A 22,731-nucleotide genomic window follows, 5' to 3' on the forward strand; every position below is an offset into this window, starting at 1 on the left:
CCTCCATGAAGCACGAACAGCAACAGTTCCCATTGCAAGACTAAGGAACTGGAGCAGGAGGGCAAGAGCCCCTCATGGAAGCAGAGGAGAGGGAAACCAAAGCTCTTTATCGAGGAGGACAGGGCTCAGGGGGAGTCACAGGGCCCCACGGCCGTGCAGCCGCGGATAACACGCAGGCTCTGCCCATGAGGGAAGGGGCGGCACGGAGGCTCCCCCGGCCCGCCACTCCCGGCCGCGGCCCCCTCCCGGCGCCGCGCATGCGCGGGTGCACGGCCGCCGCCGCGGCGCTTGCGCAGTGGGGCCGCGGCCCGGCGGGCGCGCTCGGTGCCGCGGGTCCGGCCCCGGCGGGAGGCGGCGCTGCTGCCGCCGCGCTCGGCCCGACCCGCGCCACACAAAGGCGGCCGCGGCCGCCACGGCTCCCGCCCGCCCGCAGCTCCCGCGGCACCGCATGGCGGCGGCACCGCCCCCGCGAGGCTAGGCCAGGGCGGACCGGAGCCCCCTTCTTCCCTCCCTCGCTCCGGCCTCTCCCACCCGGCCCGTCCGCCGCCGGGAGGAGCGGAGCAGGGTCCTGCGCGGCCCCGCCATGCTGCCCCCGGGCCGCCGCGCTCGCTGCCGCCCGCCGCGCCGCCGCCGCCGGCCGGCGCGGCTCCTGCCCGCGCTGCTGCTGCTGGCGGTGCTGGGCGGCGGCGGTGCCGCGCTGCCTCCGGGCTGTAAGTACGACGGGCGTCCCAAGAGCGCCGGCAAAGCGGCGGCCGGCGGACCGGCGGAGGTGAAGGTAGTTTGTAGCAACCTGGAGCTCGCTCAGGTCCTGCCTCCCGAGGCGCTGCCCAACCGGACGGTCACCTTGTGAGTACCGTCCCCGCGTGGGGGGTGGGCAGCCTCGGTGCGACGTGGACAGGGCGGAGGGGGAGCGGGAGCGCCAGTCTGAGGTGAAGTAGGGTGAGGTGGGGGGAAGTGGAGAGTGTAGGTGACTCCCCTCTACTACTGGAGAAAGTCCGGGGAGCGGATGTACTTTTCATGTTTTCCGGTAGTTTCCCGGGATGGTCATTTTCGAAGTGTCCCGTAACTCACCGGTGGGGAGGCACCGTCCCGTGGAGCTGCCCCCGCGCCTCCGCTCAGCCCATGGAACAGCATCCCCAGCTCTCCTTCCATCCCTCAGTAGGCGGGCTGTTTTTGTGCCGAGGCAATCCCTGCTTACCCATTTGAATAACAAGTTTCAAACAGGATATGCAACTTAATCCAAAGTAAAAAATATACCGCCACTTACTTAGACATAAGTGTGTAAAGAGACCTTTTCCTTCCTGAGACATTACCGGATCACTCTAGCGAAGAAGTCCATAGAATGGTTTGGATTGGAGATCTCAAGATTAGCTGGTCGAGTCCCTCTAGCATGAGCAAGACTGCTCAGCACTGGATCTTATCAGTGGATGTGATGTTCAAAAGTGGAACCCTTGCCCTTTCTTTGGAGAGGCTTATTGTGCCTGTGCTACCATGGGAGGACTCAAGTGCCATCAAGTAGTGTGCAAGAAAGTCAATGAAAAGGAACTGAAATATGGGGTCTAGTTTAAGATATTTATCTACTTGACTGGAAATAGCAGGTTTGGAAGATCTACACCAACATTTAAAAATATAGAATGTGCTGTCATGAGAACAACAATCTGCTGCTTTTGTGAACGTTGACAGCACTGAAACACCAAGGAAGGGTGTTCTTCCAGAAGTCTTAGTGATGAGGTAGTACAGCAGATGCATGGACCTGGACACATGAGAAAAGAAAAGAAAAAAATGGGAGCTGAATAAGACTACAGTAGTTGTTTCTGCTTGGAAGTCTGCAAGGGTTCAGACAGTATTTCTAAATTACTTGTAAGAAATTATTATAGATGTTCCTATGTGGAGTTTCTGAAGTAGAAAACAAGGCAAAAAGTAGAAATCACAGTAGTTAGATCAACAAATCTCTTCTAGTCTTTGTTAGCCTCAAATGCTTTGCAGTGATTAAATGTTAGGAGTATGGTATTATCCATAACATTTTTGATATCAGTAGATGTTAGTATGGTTGATATGCTGAAGTTCACTGCTGGGTTGTATTGGTTCAAAAAACTTGAGTCACAGCTATGATTGCTGTGAAAGACAAGTAGATACCAAACACAGCAGCCTTGCTGTGAGCGGATCTTTGTTCATCAATGCAGTGACAGAAGAATTTGGAAGAATGGTTCATCTTTCATCTTGATTTTCATACTACTTTAATGTCTAGAGCATATCAAGGTACCCTAATTAGTAGCTTTCGACTGACCACCCTTTGAACAACTTCTAACAACTTCTGAAACATTTCTTTTTCTGATTTGAACTTCTCAGTAGACATAGAAAGAAACAATGTCATTTTTTCCTTGTTACTTGTAGGAAATATCATAACTGTATTGATACAATTTATTTAAAATTTTGCTTCAATATAAGGCAAGGATTATTAAAACAATGACCTCCTTTTTCCAAGACAGTGGACCCTAACTCTTCTGTTCAGAATCTTGCATGTTTTTTGACTCTTGAGCATGGCCTTCTATTCTCTCAGATGTTTTGTTTTGTTGTGTTGTTTTTTTTTTTTAATTATTATTACCAAATCCACACTAACATAGAGAGTGTTGGTCATCTGTAGGGTTTGTTGCCACATGCCACTTGACTACCATGTTGATTAGTAGTGCTGGGGTTATTTGTTACCTAATCTTTTACCAAAAATTATGGTTTTTTTCCCCAAGTTGATACTTAAAATTGCAGCACTTAGTGATTAGTTGTCTGATTAGAGTCTAACTGCCCTGAATTTTCTTGAATCTTGATTCTTGTGGGACTCATCTGTTAAGATAAGTACTACTTCTCTTAGATCTTTTTGGATTACTGGATCACTGCAGAGATATGTAGCTGAAAATAGATCAGTGTTATGTATATCAGCCACATTTTAATTCAATTAATTTTCTTTTATGTTGACTATTTTGCAAAAGCCAGTTTTAAATACAATGACCTATATAGTTTTATGTAACTTTTTGTTTTTTAAATGAGTTAGGAACGATGCAAATGAAGCTCTTAGATTTTCAGCAGATTAGCTGCTGTGCCTTTAGCATTTTCCATTTCTTTTTTCCCAGTGAAATAATTTTGAAGACGATAGCCTCTAAAAAGTGAGAAAATAATAGAACTAGTGGAAATTAGGATAAGCAAGTAGCATCTGAGGATGCTGGCCAGGTTCCTTCATTCTTGCACACCATTGTAGTTAGTGGTTAATGATGATACAATTTGGGCAAGGTCACTTAATTTACGAAATGCCTTGGGCTGTGTTTGCCACAGAACATGTTATTGTCCCAGTAATTTAGGTCAATATGATGAGAATCTTCGTTTACAATTAAAAAAAAAAATCCTAATTTAATTTAATCTGATACGAGATGAAGTAAATTTGTTTCATGACTGAGGAAAAAAACAGACAAGGGAAGAGGAGTATTAAAGTATGGAAATGTGTTTGTGGGAGAGTAAGCCATGTGTAGGATTTCTGGCACCACTGTAAATTGGTTTTCCTTTACGATCCAGGTAGAATTAGCTGTTGCTTTATGGGAAGCTTAGGTCAAATTCCAGGGTGAATTGAAGTTCATTTATAACTAAGGAAGGGACGTTTTTCCTAGCATCATATAATAACAACCGATTTGGATGCAAATGAAGGGTGTATCTACATGAAAGCCATCCATGGCTTTGTCCTTTGTAGGTTAAGCAGACAGATGAGATGCTTTTGGTTTGAAGATACATTAACCCTGTTTTGGTAACTGTGGTTTGTCTGTCATGCTCTTTATTTCAGTAGATAATGAAGCCATTGAGATGCTGCACATTTAAGTGAGGAATGCACTATACTCCTGTAATAGAAGCCTTAGATAAAATGTCTGTTGCTGTTGTGTTTTCTTGCTGCAAACTCAAGTGATGATGGTGGATACTTGTTTGAACTTGTTGGCTATTAGCCATTACTTCGATTTTTGGAAGAGAATGTGTAAGTCCACTGAGGACAAGCCCATGAAGCTTATTATTTGTTGAGAATATTATTTACCTCTTACATATGTTATTAGAATAGGAATCTAAATAAAAAAAGGAAAAGTATATGTACTCGGTAAAGAATAGCATTTCTGTATCAGGAGCCTTACTGCTCTGCAAACAGCTTTGCTTAAGCACAAACTCCCATAGGAGCATAGGAGTATCAGTGTTTGCACTTAAAAAAGTGTTAGGATTTACAAGCCAGAGCATTTGCCTGGGTTAATGTTCAGAGCTTTTCAAAGATACTTTTAACTGGATTGCATTTAGGAAATATCTTAAAATGTTGCAGTTTTCCTGCAGCTCCTAAATGAAACCATTAAGAAGCTCGTATGCATGCTTACTTGGACTTAAAAATATCTGTGCAATTTTTCCGTTTATGGCACAAATTTAAATTTCAAAAGTTTCAAACAAAATGTCAGTGATATTAGTAGAAGCCGCTTGTTTTGCAGTGTGTGGTTACATTGTAATTATCTGAGTTGTATAATGTCAATGTCCTGTGTGGAAGTTTGCCTCTTTTAAAGTACATTTCTATTTACTTGATGGTACTCTTGATAGTTGGTTTAGGGTTTTTTTGGTTATGTTGTTTGTTTGGTTTTTTTTGAATAGTCAATTTTAGACTGTGGAAGTGCTCACTACTAATAATTTGGACAGCAATAACATTTTTGAAGTTACAAGGTGCTAATAATCCCCATTAGAACTTAAAATCTTCTTTGACCAGTGGATGCACAGGCTATGCAAAATGCATCTTTTGAACACAAGGCAGTACACAGATGGTACCTGAGAACTGTAGCCACAGTGTAGTAATTTGCAAGTACATGTACTTGCCTTTTTGTCAGTCACATCTGACTCCTAAAAATCATTAGTGTGTTGTTTACTGATAGGATTGTGTTCTATACTTCTATCAGATTTTGTGTGTCTTTTACCTTTATGAGAAGATAACCAATTTTGTGCTTTTCTGTATGTACTTTTCCAACATGGATTCATTTCCATGAGCTTGTTATAGAATCTGGAGTGCATGTTATTTAGTGCATATTATGTACATATTATTATGTACACTTTTGTATATATATATATATAAAGTATATATTTGTATATATTTGAATATTGCAAGAAAATTTTGACGTCACAATACGAACAGTGTTTCCTTCTAAATTGCAGTATTTAGTTCTATCTGAAAAATTATTCAGCTTCGGAAGACATCATGTTCCATGGTTTATATGTGTCTACTGAGACACACTGTCGAGATTGAATAGTGTTTTCCTATTTCATGAAGTGCTGCAATAATGATTTTAACATACATGGTAGTTTTTTAACTGGCATTAGTGTTAATGCAATCTTGTATTCAATTATTGTATTGATTCATATGTCTTTTTAATTAAAAAAAAATACACGTTTCTGTATTAGCATTTTTAAATTCTTGTATGTGCCTTTCATAATGAGATTATTGTTCTTTTGATTAAATAGATGAGATAATTAGAAATATGGTTTCTGTACCATAGATTCAACTGTAGCAGTTGTTACAAGCCTGGGGTTCAGGTTTTGCATCAGAGCTATGTATTGTTGAGTTAAAAATAAGGAAGAAGGACATAGCTATGTGCTGCAAAATTCTGGAGAGCAAATTTAAGTTTTTTGTAGTGGGACTTTTTTTTTTTTTAGTTCCAAGAGCTATCATATTAATGTGAAATAGCCCAATACCTTTGTTCCTAAGAAGATACCCATATAAGCAATGCTCTTCATGTGTTCATTAGCCCTTCAATTAGTCCTAAAGTGACTATTAAATGTTGAATGTGTTATACTGTTTCTACCCTCAGGAAGAAAGATTTTAATCTTCGCAATTAATACTTTTTTATTTTATTGTTGTGTTTTATTGATCAGTAGTATTCCTGGGTTTGCTTCAGAATAGCAAAATACTAAAATTTTTATTTTTAATGCCAAGAGTAAAAGAATTGAACTAGAATTTGTGCTGCAGTGATGAAGAACGAATAACTTCTTATGTCTCATTGCGTGCCATTTGCTCATGTTTCAGAGGTTATTTTTGTAATTTAAAACAACTATGGAGCTGCAAGTTTAAATTTCTCAGAATTTAATGGTTCCCATATGTACTTTGCATGGGCCAGATATGTTGCAGGTTCATGGATTTGTCATTACTGCCTTATACAGTCTATCTTCACCATTACAGTCTATAATTTTTTAATCTATTCAGTTTAAATGCATTTTTTATACTTCTAGTTAATCCATGAGGATTAAAAACAGTTGAGCATTTCTTTTCATCAGTGATAATAAACTGCTTAAGAATGTCTCATAAAGTATGTTTCTGTGAGTTTTGTTTTTTGTAGTGAGATAATGAGTTTAAAATTTATTTTTAAAAATTATATTGCCTATTAAATAACTATGTATCTAGTCTTTACATAGTAAATAGCTGAGAATTTTATTTTCCCCTTATATTGACTGTTTGGGTATTTAGCAGTGAAAACTGCAGTATCTTGTTGCTCTAGAGTGCTAGAGATCATATCCATATTAATTACTGTTTATGTGGCTCACTGTGCTGTGGCCTCTCCTTGTGCACTGCCTCAGGGCATGTCCAGTGGTGCAGTCCAGGGCTGTCCTACCCATCTCCAGGCTGCCCTGGAGCGAGTCAGATGCCAATGCAGTGCAGTGCTTTTAGCTCCTCAGGGAGCAGACCACCTGCTTTGGTTGTGTGTGTGATCCAAGCTTGTCAGCCAGTTTTGGCTGGGCTGCAGAGTTGTCGCTTCTGGAGTAGGAACTTGACCTTTTTGGTAAGATAAACCGAGAGCTTTTGGCGGGGGTGGCAGGGGGGAACCCAAACATAATGAATGCAGACTGATTAAAGATGTTTAAGAAATAGGCATCATAATTCCACAGTTCTGTTCACACTGGACAGTGAGTTCTAGGATTCATGCAGACTCTGGGTGACTGAGGGCTATGCTCTCTTCAGGTGTTTTGTCTAAGAGTACAGTCTGTGCCCTCTGCTACTTCACTTCAATATAAGGGAAGGTGCTTTGAGGTAGGAGGAGGGAAGTTACAGTCTAGATACAGAGTGAGTAAATGCAGGCAGATTGGATTAAGAGGCAGAAGCTGTTGCTGGGAGTTGGGATGGAAGTGTGGGTTTCTTTGAATAGATATGTTAGTTATGGAGGTGGGAAACAAGAAGGCTCAAGAGGAAATGAAGGCAGAGCAAATAAGGTACTGTAGGCTGAGTGTTATCTGGCTTGATGTGATATCAGCAAGATTCTTGGAAATTTGGCAACTACCCCCAGAACCACTAAGACAGGATTAACGTTGCTATGCCAGTAAGAAAAAATGGGTCGAGTAAGGAATGGTGGTGGTAAAACACAGTCTAGGCAGGTTCTTCTGGTGGTGTCCACATGATGTGCTGTTTTCCATCTGAACTGTTCCTGTCAGATACAAGAACTCCTTATTAGCTTGTCCATGTTGTTTTGCTTTGAAACTTAGTATCAGGCAGAGTTTTTGCAAGTTAGGCTTAGGTTTCTTAAAAGTGTCAGATGTTCAGGACAAGTATTCCAATACTCAAATTGTTGTTTTAGGATAACAGCCTCTGGTGTTAACAAGAATTTAAAGCAATTCTCAAATCTATGTGCTTTGTGGGCTCATTGATGTTTCTATGGGTTGTGGTGACCTGACTTACGGCTGTGTGCTGGAGCTCCCCTTCAACCCTCTCTTCCTGCTTCTGATGCAGGGATGATGAAATGCAAGGACTGAGGAGAGAAGATTTCACCCTCTGAGTGGGGAATGTTGCATCAGCATCCAGGTGTTGGTAAAACTGTAGCCTAAACTGGAGCTGGTGTGTTCATACCTTCACCTCCCAGTCTATTGCTGTGTTTGTGGGTTTTTTCCCTCCCCTCCCTGGCTGCAGTACTAGCATTTGTCTGGCTCCATGCCTAGTCAGTTCTGGGAGCTAAACTATCCAAAAACTGTTTACTTCTGTAGGATTAGGATATAAATTTTTGTAAATGTATCTTTGTGTGCCAACAGCTGACAGGAAATGCTTTTTAACATGTCTAGACAGAGCACTTTCTAGAGAGCAGCTACACCTGATAGGAAATGTGAATACGTGTGAGACTGGGTGTGATAGTCTGTGCTTTAATTAGTACTACTGTGATATGACACATAGAATTTATTAATTTATTTGCCATAGCAGCTAAATTTAGGAGTGGCTGGTAAGGCATCCATGTGCAGTGTTTTGTGTGAAGCAAGTTACTTTCTTGCATGTATGTATGGAGTTTTTTCAGGTAAACTTGCACTGAAGTGCAAATCAGTGAGAATCCTAAAAGGTATACAGCTGGTGGCTAAGTGGGAAAATCAGGAGGGAGCAGAAAATAGTGAAAAAGACAGTTATTACAGAAAAAGTTGATCATGATATCTTAAAATAATGCAGGTGCTACAGATGTAACTGGGGGGGAGAGAACTTGGAGGAAGCTTCCTAGAATGGTCACAGGGGTTAGACTTCCAATGCTTTTTATTTGCTTTAGAAATGGCAACACAGAGTTAATGTTGGAAGAAGTCAGGTGTAGCTATGTACCCTGAATTTTATCTTTGGTAGGTTTTTGAACCTGGGATAAGAATAAGAAAGAAAGAAAAGTTTGGTTGGTAATTTTGTAAATTCACAAGAATTTCTTTTGAAATTAGTACAGTTTTCAACAACACTGCTTTTCATTCTTGCATTCTATTTTGTCCTCAGTTCTGTTATTTTCTAAGGTGATTTTTATTTGGTATTTTTACGTAGAAAACTTGCTGTGTTGCTCCAGTGATTGGTACTGTATTTCACTAGAAATAATTTCTGTCTTTAAGAGCAGTTTGTTTTTAATGAAAAGCAATAAATAAAGCATGTTGCCACATACTGAATATCAAGAAAAATATTCTTTAATGGCTCTGCATCGCTGCTTGAATGATCATGGGATTGTATAGGAAAAATAAAGATTCCTCATTAGATTATATAAATTTAGCACATTATCAGTTAAAAATGGAGCAGTATAAATAGACACAGTTTTAATTCTGTAATTTCATTATTTCTGAGAGGTTTAGTTTACAATTTTAATATTGTTTAATATGCATAAAAATGAAATATTGCAGGAAATCTTTTATCTGTTGCAAACTCGTATTTTGCAAATGTTTCACTGCTAAGCTTCCTTAATTATAATTTTTTTGTTGAATTGGAAAATACTTTCTCCTTTTGTTAGAGTTCTGGAAGGATTCATAGTTCTTTTTCTGTATAAAGCTTATGGAGTACTTTAATTTCAGAGTTACTTTTAAGCAAGTACTGCTTGTGTAGACCTTGCAGTCTAGGTTTCTAGGTTTCTTGCCCTTTGGCAAGTAACTTGCTAGAAGGCAAAATATTTACTGTTGAAAAATACTGGGTTTATATCCTTGTTAAATCAGTTTCTACAAAATAAACTTTGAGAAATGTATTTCTTATTCCCTGTACATGACTTTGAGCAGAAAGCATTTTTCTTGGTTGTTTGCAGATGGTTATTTTAATCTGACTTATGCTGGTGGCCACTTTCCCAGTTCTTAGAGTATGCAGTCACCATGAATTGCTCTGATTTATTGTATATTTCCTGGCACTCCCTTTGAGTCTTTTAAAATGTGTTTTAGAAGTTACTTCAGTGTTCAGTCAACAGTTACACTGGCGCACAGGCTTCATACCGGCTTCTTGGTGGCCATTTTGACTATTCAATAATAGTGTTAATGGATATGTGTGTTTTTCAATAATACCCTCTGGATTAGCATTCATTTGTGATGTTAGGAGATGCATTCTGAATTACTGTAGTTGAATGCTGTCTTAGTGATAGTTGTTTTATAGCTGACAAGCCAGACTTGTTTCACAGAACAAAACTTTTTTCTACATAGTGCTTATTATTCTAATGGCAAAAATGAATCCAGCCATGATTTTTTTCCCCCTCTTCTATGAGAAAGAAAAGTTAATACATTATCTGTTGCTGAGATTTCTCATAGTGCTAAGGACAGACTTTGGGTTTGACTGCATTTATGTTTTGCATGCTGGGAATCTGCTGCTAAAGGTCTCGCCATTAAGCTGAGAGTCATAGCTGAGTTTCTTCGCAGTTTTGCCAAAGTCATCTGCCAGTTTATGGAGCAAAATGGAAAATGGGCTTTCTGATCCAAGCTATATTTAACAAAGAAACATTTCAGCAATGTTCTTAGAATAGGTGAAAAGCTGGGGAGAGTTGGGGGAGGTTTGAGGGGGTTGGTACATTTTTTTTCTTGAGGTACATTGTTTCAGAATATCTCTTGGTCTCTCTACAGCTATTCTGCTCAAAGGAAGAGGGAAATGCTTTCTTATAAAGTGTCTTGAGATGTCCATAATTCTTTCTAGAACCTACTTTTCAGCTGCTTGTTCTTCCAGGATTTTTTTGTATTGATTTCCATGGCCATATTTTTTAATACAGGAAGTATCATTGCCTGTGTTAGTTCCAGTTTTATTTTCTGGTAAATAAGTATTGGACATGTAAAATGCTTTTGTTCCAATCAGGTGTTGATTATTTAAAGAAAAGAAAAGAAAAATCTCACATGGAGCTCATAGGAAGTAGAGATCAACAGTGATATTGGGGAGTGGAAACCCCTTCATGAAATCTTCAGTGACATCATTTATGTTTCAAAGTCATTTGTTAGAGTAGAATAAGATGGGGATAAGTGCAGCTTTCATCTCAATGGTAGCTCTACAGTTTTGTCTTTAAACTCCTTAATAATGGAAAAGTTAGCATATTTTCAGAATTACTTGCCTCTTTGGAAAAATTATGGTCTTAAGCTAGTAACTTAAAATTATTATTGATCACAAATAATATCCTCTGCCTAAGTGGTACATAATAGTCCATCATTTCAGTGTACATTAATGCACAGAAACTGTGAAAGTGACAATAAAACATCTACTTCGAGGTGAATGCTTTATTATGTTTTTTCTTCTTGTGCCACATCTCTTAATACTTCAAATAATGTATGGACTATATATTAATAGCAAGTTTTAAACTGCATTTTTTTTAAGATTACACAACATTTTTGGGTGATGAAGTGTTTTAGGTTATATGGAGTGTTGTAAAATCTATCATTTATTGTACTAAACCTTTATGGTTGAGCAACTAACAGGCTCTGCAGAGAAAATACTAAATCAGTCTGACTGTAATTTGTAAATCACACTCAAGAGAGAAATTTACCTTGTACCCAGAAATTCAAAGGGCTCTACGTTAGGCCTGTTACTTTATAGGCAATGTCAGAAACTTTTTTTTTCTTACAGAACTGTTATTTTTATTTAGTTTAAATTTAATTCAGTCACTTATAGCTACTTTTGAAGTGTTTCCAGCTCCATTTTGAATAACTTTTGTTTTTGGAAAAAATACAGGTATATCAATAAATCTTAAGATAATGTAAATTGTAACTAAGATACAAGTCAATTTCCATGCTACCAAGGATTGTAATTTGCTTGCTTGCATTGACTTAGGTCAACGTTTGCTTGTGAACATCTTGGGGTTTTTTCCATAATTTCTTCAGAAGTCTGGAATTGGTAGGAATTTTTTTTTGTTGCTTTTGCACCTTATGTTCAGTTTGCATTAACTATTAATGATTTTTTATAAGCTCCTTCATTTGCTTCCATATATATTATTACTATTTTTCTTCATGCATACATTTCTGAAATGTATGGGAGGATGTTGAAGTAAAGATGTACTTTATTTGGTTTACTGAATGTATCCAGTACCTACCATTTTTGCAGATAATACTATTTAGGTTGAAACATTTTTCTCTTTTAATAGAAGGGGAAGTAGTTTCAAAGACTTTAGGATGTGTAATTTCAAAGCTTCAGGTTAATTTTTACAAGTTTTATGGGCATTCAAATTTGTAGATGATGGTTTTTATTATTACCACCAAACTTGCACTCTTGCAAATGTGTATACTGGTTTTGTGTTAAATGTTGTGCCATTCTTGATGGAAAGATTCATTGTAATACATGTACATTTTTTAAGAGTACCTGGGATTCCTTGGTTTCCACGTATGTTTTTAAAATACAGCACTGTTTAATTTGTTTGTCTAGGTTATCACAGCAGCAGCCAAGGGAAAATTTTCCTTATTTTCTTCCTGTGAGATAGCTTAATGTATTGGACTAGAGAACTATATTTTCACAAGATCAAATGCTCTTAGCTGAACTCAAGTAGATGTTACAGGCATTATAGCAATACAGTAGCAATTTCTCAGTATACTTTTAAGTATTTTTCTCCTTCTTCCTTTTCACCATTCTTGTGATCAGTCTTCACCTGGTATTATCTGACTGTGTAGGATACTAGGTTGATCACACTTGTGTGGTTGACTTAGAAATAAATCTCCTGGGAGATGCCCTGGATAAATGTGTAGTTTAACTTTTGCAGCTTGTGGAGCAGTGGGCACCAGGGATGACTTGAGATGAGCTGCAAAAATACATGGTATGATTGGAAGGTGAGAAGGAATGGCATCTCCTCAATTTAGCATCAGATCTTGCTACCTTTGTTGAATGATTTAAGGTTAACTTCAATAATTTTCAAACCTTCCTACCATCAGGTTGGAAATGAAAGGATTTTCAAACATTTTGTTCAGCTGTCTTTGTGTATGTGAAATGAGAGAGAGATTGAATCAGAGCCAGAACTTTTAGATAAAAAATGCCTGCTCTGTATTTGTCTGAACTACAGAGACTTGAGGTAATCTTTGAGAAACCCGGAGAAGAAAACTACATAGTGTAATATACAGTTGTGTCAAAATGATACTGTTTTCATAGATTGCTATGTCTGTATTTTAGTTTTATCTTATTCACTGTGTGTTTTGAAGTATTAATTCTTGTCATAACATAGTAAATATTACGCACTGGAGGAAAGATGAGGATGTGTGTGTTTGTGTTTGGTTTATGGCTGTTGTAAAGGACATCTGAAAGATGTAGTGGACTGGAAAAAAATCTCATAGTGGCAGAAGTAGTCATCCAGCCTGAAGATGTAATTGGTGTAAGTGAAGAAGTGTGGGCACATATTGGAAATGAAGGATGCATTTGATAGAGGATCTGTCTGAAATTGAAGTGACTATAGATGGTTGTGGAACAATCTGACGGAGTGAATAAATTTCAAGGCTAAGATGGTGTGACTGAAGAGCTTTTAGAAAAACTTGGGGATGAAATTTCTGAAATCTTGCTTAGAATGAACATGATTTTTGAGGACTGGAGGATAGCAAATGCTCGTTTTTATAAGTGCAGCACCATCTGCATGGTTCCAAGTCTGATGTTTGTGTTGAAAAATCAGTAGAATTTATAATAAATATAGTGGATACCTGGATAAAGGTACTGTGGAAAATTTACATCTTCTGTGATGAGAAGCTCTTCGCCACAGTCGTTTGGAGTTCTTCAGAATCAGCAAAATATTTACAAGGTTGGTCCAGGTGTTTAAATGAAACATGCTTTTCTAAAAGGTGTGTCTGTCACTTGCCAAAGGCATTTGATGAAAAAAGTATGTCAGCCTTAAATGGAGGATCATCAGATCAGCAGCTGACTTGCTAAAGGATAAGAAGCGGGTGTGGAAGTAAATCCTTCTCAGTGGAGTGGAGTCATAGAGACCTGTAATGCGCAACTTATTTCCTAATGACCTGTAAAACAGCGTGAGTAAGGGGTTGACATTGTTGAGTGAGTTGATTGATGTAATAAGGATGAGGATAAAGTGAAAAAATTTGGAAGAAGTTTGTAAAAGTAATTGGGCAATAAAATGGCAGCAGCAGCATTGTAAAAAAAAAAAAAAAAGTAAAAAAATGAACAGTGTATTGGGGACAAAACAGCTTCTGTCTTATGTAAGATGATGAGCACTGAGCTGACCAGAAATCTTAGATTCTTACCACAGTTGATAAGGGCAGGTTATATGATAGGAATTGCTAGGGAAATTGTGGGAAACAGAACATCATTATTCCAGTATGTAGACTTGTGACTTGCCTGTGTGTATTTCAGTTCTGGTGGTCTTACCTCACAATTTGTTTAGTGTAATAAAGCTGGAAAGAACTCAGAAATTATTAAGGTGGCACAAATGGCTTTTGTGTAAAGAATAATTTAGTAAAACAAGGATTTTACATATGAAAAGAGACATTAGGTACAACATGACAGTTTTGTACATAATTGCACATTGTAAAAAGATGGTAAGTGATTGATTACTGCATGTTTCACTGTTTAGAAGTGGGGAACATTAAATAAAGCTGGCAGGAGGTGTTTTCAAATCAAGTGAAATGAAGCATTTTTTATGGAATGGAGCGTTATACTGTGAACCCTTGCAAAAAGGAGTATTGCAGATGCCAAAATTCAAAAGGAAAATAGATTTTCTTTTTTTTTCTTTTTAGTCCAACAGAGAACTATGTGGTTATATAGAAAGCAGGTCCTTCTAAGTAAGCAAATATCAGCTCTACATAGAATTTCCTACCTTGAGAATAATTGGCATCTGCTGTGATCTGTGCAGATGGCTGTGATTAGAGGATAGGGTGCCTGGCAAGATAGGCCCGATCCAGTTATTTCAGTAGAAGAAGGAATTTGTGGTTTTGTTGTCCTTTAAGAGAAGGAAGGATAGATGAGTGCTTGCTCAGCTTATTTACAAATGTTTTAAAAGGATTGCATTGAGGAATAGGATGAATGTGTGGAGGATGGCTGGGAGAGGTAGTACAGTCTGGGGGAAGTGTGTGTGGCTAAAAAGGAGAGCACAGGAAATGGGAAGCAGGCAAGACGCTGCTTGGTTTGGCAAACCAAAGTGGGTACAGAAGAATGTTTAATGTACTAACTGGTTCTTTAATACTTCATTTCTACTACACCACTTCTGGGGTCTTATTAGGGTAGTCCTAGATGGGTGTACTTCCTTTCAGATGTTATGTATGTAAGCTTTCATGGTACTTAAAACAGATGACATACAAAACCTTCTCTTTCTCCTTCATAATAGTTAAGTAGAGCTGCTGCGTACATCTCAAGACATTGAGCTAGGCATTGTAGTTTGATACACAAGCTGTTAAAAAGAGTTTCAAAAGAAGTGTAAGCTGCAGGAGAATATTTTGTTACCAACCTTATAATACATTGTTCTTGATTGGTTTTGTTTACAGGATTTTGAGTAACAATAAAATAACAGAGTTGAAGAATGGTTCCTTCTCTGGATTACACCTTCTAGAAAGATTGTAAGTACTTCTTGAAAATCTATTTTCATTAATCATCTGTTTCATTAATAATTCTGAGTACAGAATATCTTAAATAAGGGATCTGTTCTTTATTTTTATGTATTTTTTTGCGATTGAAGAGTTAACATAGCTAAATGTTCTCTTAATATGAATGAATGAATTATTCAATGGCATGTAACAACAAATAAGGAATAATCTCACCTGCAGGTGAGAGGGCAGTTTCAGTGGAAAGTTTACTAGAATGCTATGATGGCTGAATTTACTTTTTTGGTTGTTTCATTATGCAGACACTATGTTGTAAAGAAAATTACTTTAATTTCTTAAGTGTCAAACCATTTGTTGAACAATTGCAAGTATATTTGCAGGGGAAGCAGATGTATTAGAGTCCCTAAGTGAGAGTGGATTTATTAAAGATTTGTTGTTGACATTTATTTTAAGTGTTTTACTGCTTACTTCACAGCTTTGGTATATGCTGAATGTACAGGGGGTGGGAGTGAGTCTGATGGGAGTAACTTCTTGGATATCTTTTGCTTCCCGTTTTCGCTTTCCCTTACAGATGATGCATTGCCTGTGAGATAAGAAGCAGCATTGTAGCTTCTCTTACAGTCAGCTTTTTTTCCATCTGGTAGAAGGTCAGGATTGGCAGGTTGCTGTACCTGGGAGGAAGCATAAACTTTAGAGATAAGGATTTTTCTAGGCCATTTGACTGGGAAAGTAGCCAGTTTCATAATCATCTCACAGCATCTAGGAAGAGTTCCAAAAGACTTCTGGCTTCAGGGGATTAAAAGTACTTTATTCTCCCTCTAAAACTCAAAGGCTCCAATCCCAGTCACCTGACCTAAATAAATTCAAGCACTTCTACCATTCCCTCTCCCACATAACAGAAGAAAGCATCTTTTCACTGGCAATGAGCTTTATTGTAGAAGTAAGTTGCTGTGCCAAAGAAGCAAGGTTATCAGCAGTGATGGCATTTGCTTAGGTAATAAAGGCATCTGCTGATGGTTGTTATTTGTTGGAACTCATTACAATTTTCAGACAGGAAATACTTGAAACTCTAGTTAGTTTGAGATAATGATTTAAGTTTTCTTCATGAATCCAAATCCTAAGTTTCTTTAAAATGATAAGAATGCATCTTTCTTCCATTTAACTACTGTCATTTGTGAGGGTTTTATAGGTTATTTTAATATCTTCTTTCATGAAAAGGAGAAGAAAGTAGCAAGGCTGGCATCATGTTTTGAGCATTTTAAATGAGCTGGGATAGCAGTATTTTAGAGGGTATGGTAGTCTCATCAGAATGAGAACACTCTTCATTGTGCACTGTTGTAGGAGTTAATGCATCAACAAAAGATTAATAATGGCCAGGTGTCTTCATTAGAAATGGAGGGATACGTAGTGTGCTACACTAATTCTTAATGATATTTTCTTTTTTGTTTTCCTTTTGTACATGCAAGACTTGTTTGAAAGCCATAGATACTTAACCATAGTAAAAGTAAATTTTTCCTCTTCAAATGTTTTATGACTGTGGACAGAAACTACTATTGTAATGAAAATAGTTTTTCAGACTTAAATAGATAATCAGTAGTAAAAGGAAAAACAGTTGAAAGTCACAGTAACTATTTTAAACATTCACATTATGTTAAGTAGATTCAAATTATTTTCCTGATATTCATCGTGATAACTTTCATGCCTTGAAAATTGCTTTTTTTTTGACATTTTTTACTTTTTTTTTGTCTTACTACTCATGCTTCCCCTTGTTTCCTTATGAGTGTTTTTTGCTTTGTAGATAAGTTCATTTCCCCCACATTTAAGAGATGAAATGGAGATAACAGAAATAAATTCTTAGTATTTAAATAGTTAATTCAGACAGTATGATTGTCACTACTGCTTACTACAGGAAAGATTCTGTATGCATTTCATGTTTGTTTGTTCATTCCTTGTAATGTTACAATTGAGAAGAAAAACATTTGCTGTTTCACCTTAGTGGTTTTCAGGTAGAGATTATATATGTGTTGATATATTTAATAAAGCCTTTAGAACAATAAATCAAAGGAATATGTCAGGAACATGTATCTGCATAATAATTGATTGACTTGTAATCAATACTGACAGCTTTATAATTCATCTGTTAACAAACTAAAATTTTTTCTCCTGTTTAGTTCTTGAAAATTTTAATGAAAATGTAAATATTTTTAAATTGTTTCTGTCATTTTATTAATTTTTTGGGTGAATTTGGGGGCATCGCATCTTCAGCTACCAACTTAACTTGTTGCACTTTAGGTTATCATTTTACTCAAACATGTTATCACTTGACCTCATCTACATATGATAATTCTTTTCTGTTACTATTGAAAGGGGTATAGTTTTGGGGCATACAATCAACAAATAAAACAATAAGGAAGTGCATTAAAAATGGTGGCCCAAGGTAGCCATAATAAGTCATCATTTTAATAAGTAATAATATTTACATATGTGTTAATTTATGATAATGTGAATTTGCTAATGCATTATTTTGTAAAGAGGGTGATAAATTTACCAAAATAAAAGTTTAATTTTACTGGAAAGTGAAATGTAGGTTAATTAGAGTAGAAAATGACTCTGCTATGTCTACATCTACTCTTGCACGGAAATAAAGTATGCAAATAAGAGTAATCAGGTCAAAGATTTTTAACTGTCTTAAGTGGTAATAAAAATGTCTGTACAAAAAGATGCTAAGTATTTTAGTCTACATTATGTATTCATATTAATTTGAAATTCAAGAAGGGGAAGTGCAAAGGATCCTGCACCAGGGGAAGAGTAACTCCACACACCAGCACAGGCTGGAGAGCAGCTCTGTGGAGAAGGACCTGGGAGTCCTGGTGGACACCAAGTGTCCATGAGCCAGCAGTGCCCTTGTGGCCAAGAGAGCCAATGGTACCCTGGGCTGCATTAGGGAGAGCACTGACAGCAGGTCAAGGGAGGTGATCCTGCCCCTCTACTCAGCCCTGGTGAGGGGCATCTGGAGTGCTGTGTCCAGTTCTGGGCTCCTCAGTAAAGAGACATGGAGCTCCTGGAACAGGTGCAGTGGAGGATGACAAAGATGATGAAGGGACTGGAGCATCTCTGTTAAAGGACAGGCTGAGGGAACTGAGCCTGTTCAGCCTTGAGAAGAGATGACAGAGAGGGGAGCTCAACAATGTCTGTCAGTATCTGCAGGGAGGGTGCCAGGAGGATGGAACCAGGCTCTGTTCCAAACAATAGGACAAGAAGGCAACAGGCAGAAACTGATGCACAGAAATTCTGCCTGAACATGAGGAATAACTTCTTTACTGTGCAGGTGACCGCAGATGGAACAGGTTGCCCAGGACTCTCCCACACTGGAGATAAGCAAGAACCATCTGCATGCAATCCTGTGCCATGTACTCTGGGATGGCTGCGTGTGGCAGGGAGGTTGGACCAAATGACCCACTGTAATCCCTTCCAACTTGACCATTGGGTGATGCTGGGAAATGTAAAAAGTATTTGTTTGATTTTCCCACATAAAATCTACACCCCATAGAGCCAATGAAAGGATAGGCCGAATTTGTAATGTGTGTAATGTATAACTTATTTCTTTAATTTCTTACCTTGTGCTCTTCCTTCATTTCCCTCTTGAAAAAGTATTTCATATAGGAAGAGTCCATGGTAGCTAATATGTTTCCCACCTGACATTTATTTTCAAGTAGTGTTAAGGAAGAAAAGATAATTTATCCAGTGGTAGTTATGAAAATTTAATAATGTATACATGTCAGTGTGTATATATAGGCATAGTTTGTTTGTACCTGCAGGATGCTTTATTAATAATTAAGACAGTCATCATTGTGCTGGGACAGAAAGCAGTAAATTTTTACATATACATGCACTTTTAAATCGTAGATAACAGTCTACTGAAGTGTTTCATTACTAAGTAATAAAAATTAAAGGGTTTGTTTTCTATTTTTACATAGCAAACTATACGTAAATATAAGTAATCTTTCATTAAGACACTTTTCACATCTTAGCAAGATGGCACAAAAAAATTTTGTTGGTGAGTTGCTATTTGTCCACTTAATTCTGGCTTTGATAAAGAGCTATTCCAATTTGACACAACAGTATATTCTATCATGAGAATGGTTAAACAGAGTTGTGTGATGGTGAAATCTGCATCCTGTGAGGTTTTCAGGCCTTGATTGGATGCAACAGTAGAGCAGTTGATCTGATTTAGTTGTAATTTGAACCAGAATTTGGAGTACATGTTGGTGGACCTCAACACATCCATTGAAACCCAAGTTTTTCCATTACTCTAACATCTGGTAGTGGACTGATGAATATGTGGTACCTGTATTTACAGTGTTATTTAGATTTAGGAGAAAATTAAGAATCTTCTAATAGATTCTCAGTGTAAGATTGTTCTACTGCCTGGCTTGTGATTGGTTTTGTTGTGAGGGTGGGGTTTTTTGTTTGTTTTTCTGGGTTTTTTTTGTTGGTTGGTTGGTTGGGTTTTTGGGGGGGGAGTAGGTTTTTTTGTTTGGTTGGTTTCCTTGTTTTGTTTTTTAGAAGGATTCTTGATAGGTGGAAGATAAAGTTACTATAATATAAAAGATGTTCCCCTAACTCAAATACTTTTTTGCATTTATTTTGGAGAGATTTTCTTCCATTTGGACAAATAGGTATTTATAGATATGTCTTGATGGTTGAGCTTTGCCAAAAAAGAATCAACATCTGTAAAGATTAATTTCCTGTTGCTGAAACTAGAATATAGTTATATAAATGTATATAAATGTATAACACCTGTGTATTCATAGGTGTTAAAAACAACAAAAACTTCAAAGCCAAATGTAAGTTTCTAGTGAGATTGTCTCCACCACCTCCTTTTTATGTAAGAAATACAAGCCTGTTAATATAACTACCACTGCAATTTCTTCCTTTAAAGACTGTCCTACATGCTGCAATCTTGATAGTTGTACCAGCCTATGTTGTATTAACATCTTTCACCATTTCTGAAGAACTGCTAAACGTGTCAGCACTGTTTATTTTGAGATCTTTTGGTATCTCTTTTTTTCGCAGTTTTCCTCTGCAAATACTTTTTGGTAGATTAATATACAGCTAGTGCCTACCCAAGAACTGCCACTGGGAAGGCTGAAAAACCCCAACCAAACCGAGACTCCTCAGCTGTTGAGGCTGCAGGTTGAGAAAAGTCTTAACACTTTGGACATTCATTGATATGAATCCATTTGCAGTGGATTTATGAAACAGCTGTATCAGGGAATACTCTTTCAATTTATAGAGTGAAATTGAAGATCCCTGCTAGTCTAGACTAGTGGATTTCCAAGGCATGTTGTCAAGGTTTTTGTACCTCAGTGGTTTCAACAGTGAGATTTTAAGTGGGAGTTACATGATTTAAAATCAAAATTTGAAATACGAACAGTAAGTATAATTATTCTTCCCTCTTTGAAAGATTGATGGTAAATGAGTGATGAATACCTTTAATTAGCCTCAGATTTGTCATGGTCTGGTATACCAGGGTGTTTATATGCCTGCTGGAAGAGCCAGTTCTTCAGGCTCCTGATACTACTGCACTGGAAGTACTTGGCAGTTCCTGTCTTCATAGCAAGGGAAGAAAATAAAGTTGAGATAAGAGAAGTTTGTATGTGAAAATTAATTTACTGCAGGGTGAATTTAACCTATTTCAAGTATTTAAAATGTTTAGGTAGAGCATTCAAGTGTGATTCGTGTGCCATGACGATGACTGTTGTACCATGATTTGTTAATCTGTCTGCAGGATATACTGTTGTGAAATCTTGGGATGAATTATATTTTTACTCATGTATATCTCTGTGATGGTAGATGTAATCCTCCTGTACAGTTCTCTTTCAAGCAGAATTATTCATGTTGTGGTAGATGTGGGAGACCTTTTTTCTACTCTTGCAAATTCAGACACTGCTTTTGAATGAAAGTACTATTTTTCTATTCAAATGTAGAATGTTTGGATATTACCAAGGAGTGAGAAACTTTACATGTAGTAATAATTGCCTGTGAAGTTTCAGATAGTAGTAAAGTAAAAATCTAGGGTGACAAAGGAGGTGGAAGTAATTTCAGCATTTGTGCAGTGCTAAAGTTTGTTCAAAACGGTATAGGTTCTGTCGGCTGCTTTCTGTGACCTTTGAAATTAAGCTGTATCTGCAGAATATCTCAAGTTCAGAGTTAAAACTCCTATATCATTTGTACAATTAATAAAGCAGTTTAATTTAATGCTTACTTTATATTTCTCCTTACAGTCTCTGCGAACTTAAGATTTAAAAGTTTGCTCTGAAATTTTTTCACCAGCTGTATTTGGGATTTTCAGCTACGGCTTTGCTTTTGTGCCAGCAACATAAGTGGAAATTTTAAGTGTTGGGTCTTCGGTGTATTTTTAAGATCGTATTTTGCTTTTTTTGGTAGACATTGAGCACTACTGAAGTACTGAAAATTGGATAGGCTACAGAAGACAACATGTGCTAGACAGTATCATACTGGGTAATAAGCAGCTGTCTCACCCTGTATAGCTGTAACCTATTCACACTGTGGCAAAGCATTGTTGACTTTATACCATTTCATGTGATATGAAGTGATAGAATGTGTAATGGAATACACAAGCTGTTTCTGTTCCTCCTTGTAGTTAAAATACAGATTTTTTTCAATTTTGAAAGATGCTATGTTAGAGGAAGTATAAATGTGGTGTTGAATTTTTTGTTTGGTATTTTGTTTTGGGTTTTTTGAGGGGGTGATTTATTGATTTTGGGTTGTTTTGGTGGGGGGTTGGGTTTGGGTGGGGTTTTATTTGAGGTTCTCAAGCCAATTGAGACAAGTGACATGTATCTTTATGAATATCTCTGTTTTAAAGTGTAATTTATGGTAAATGCTGTGTCTTAATTTTTCTCCACAGGGATCTTAAAAACAATCTTATTAGTACCATAGATCCAGGAGCTTTTCTGGGGCTTTCATCTTTGAAAAGACTGTAAGTAGTATATCTAGCTAGTCAGCTTAAACAAAACAAACAAAAATCTTCTCAGAGAGAACTTCTCTTCTGGAAGTCCAGACAGCAAAGTTATTATATAATAAAAGTTGAATATATATATATATATGCTGTCTAAATATATACACACACACAGAGACATGTATAAAGCAGTCTGCTTTCAGTCTTATGACTGAAGAACATCCGCTGCTTGTGGCTTGGAAGCCTCCCTTGTTCTGACAGTCGCTTGTGTTATTCCTTTCTATTTGTATTTGAGTGGCTTGAAACATTGCTGGGCGGACATTTCTTCACAACTTTGATTCCATCAAGTCATGTTTTGTTGAATGTTAAACTCATGATTTTTATTTTCCAAAGGTCACAGTGGAACATAGAGTCCCTTGCTATTAATACTACACTGAAACTACAGCACTGTTAATGCTGCTTTATTGAAGGTTTTGCCAGCATTCCCATTAACATGTTTTTGGGGGATTTATGCC

At 37.6% G+C, this 22,731-nt stretch overlaps 1 protein-coding gene across 2 annotated transcripts in view; it reads left to right on the forward strand.

Annotated features, from left to right (window-relative positions):
- Positions 1 to 315: 315 nt before the first annotated feature.
- The window catches only part of ADGRA3 (adhesion G protein-coupled receptor A3), a 53,966-nt gene continuing 31,550 nt past the window's right edge, over positions 316 to 22,731 (forward strand). For both annotated transcript variants that reach the window (XM_058838536.1, XM_058838537.1), the window contains exons 1-3: positions 316 to 846; positions 15,175 to 15,246; positions 22,166 to 22,237. In XM_058838536.1, coding sequence (XP_058694519.1) covers positions 584 to 846; positions 15,175 to 15,246; positions 22,166 to 22,237 — 407 coding nt within the window. In that variant the 5' untranslated portion in view covers positions 316 to 583. The remainder of the gene's footprint in view (positions 847 to 15,174; positions 15,247 to 22,165; positions 22,238 to 22,731) is intronic.

The sequence above is a fragment of the Poecile atricapillus genome, chromosome 4 (assembly GCF_030490865.1).
Source record: "Poecile atricapillus isolate bPoeAtr1 chromosome 4, bPoeAtr1.hap1, whole genome shotgun sequence".
Classification (NCBI taxonomy): Eukaryota; Metazoa; Chordata; class Aves; order Passeriformes; family Paridae; genus Poecile; species Poecile atricapillus.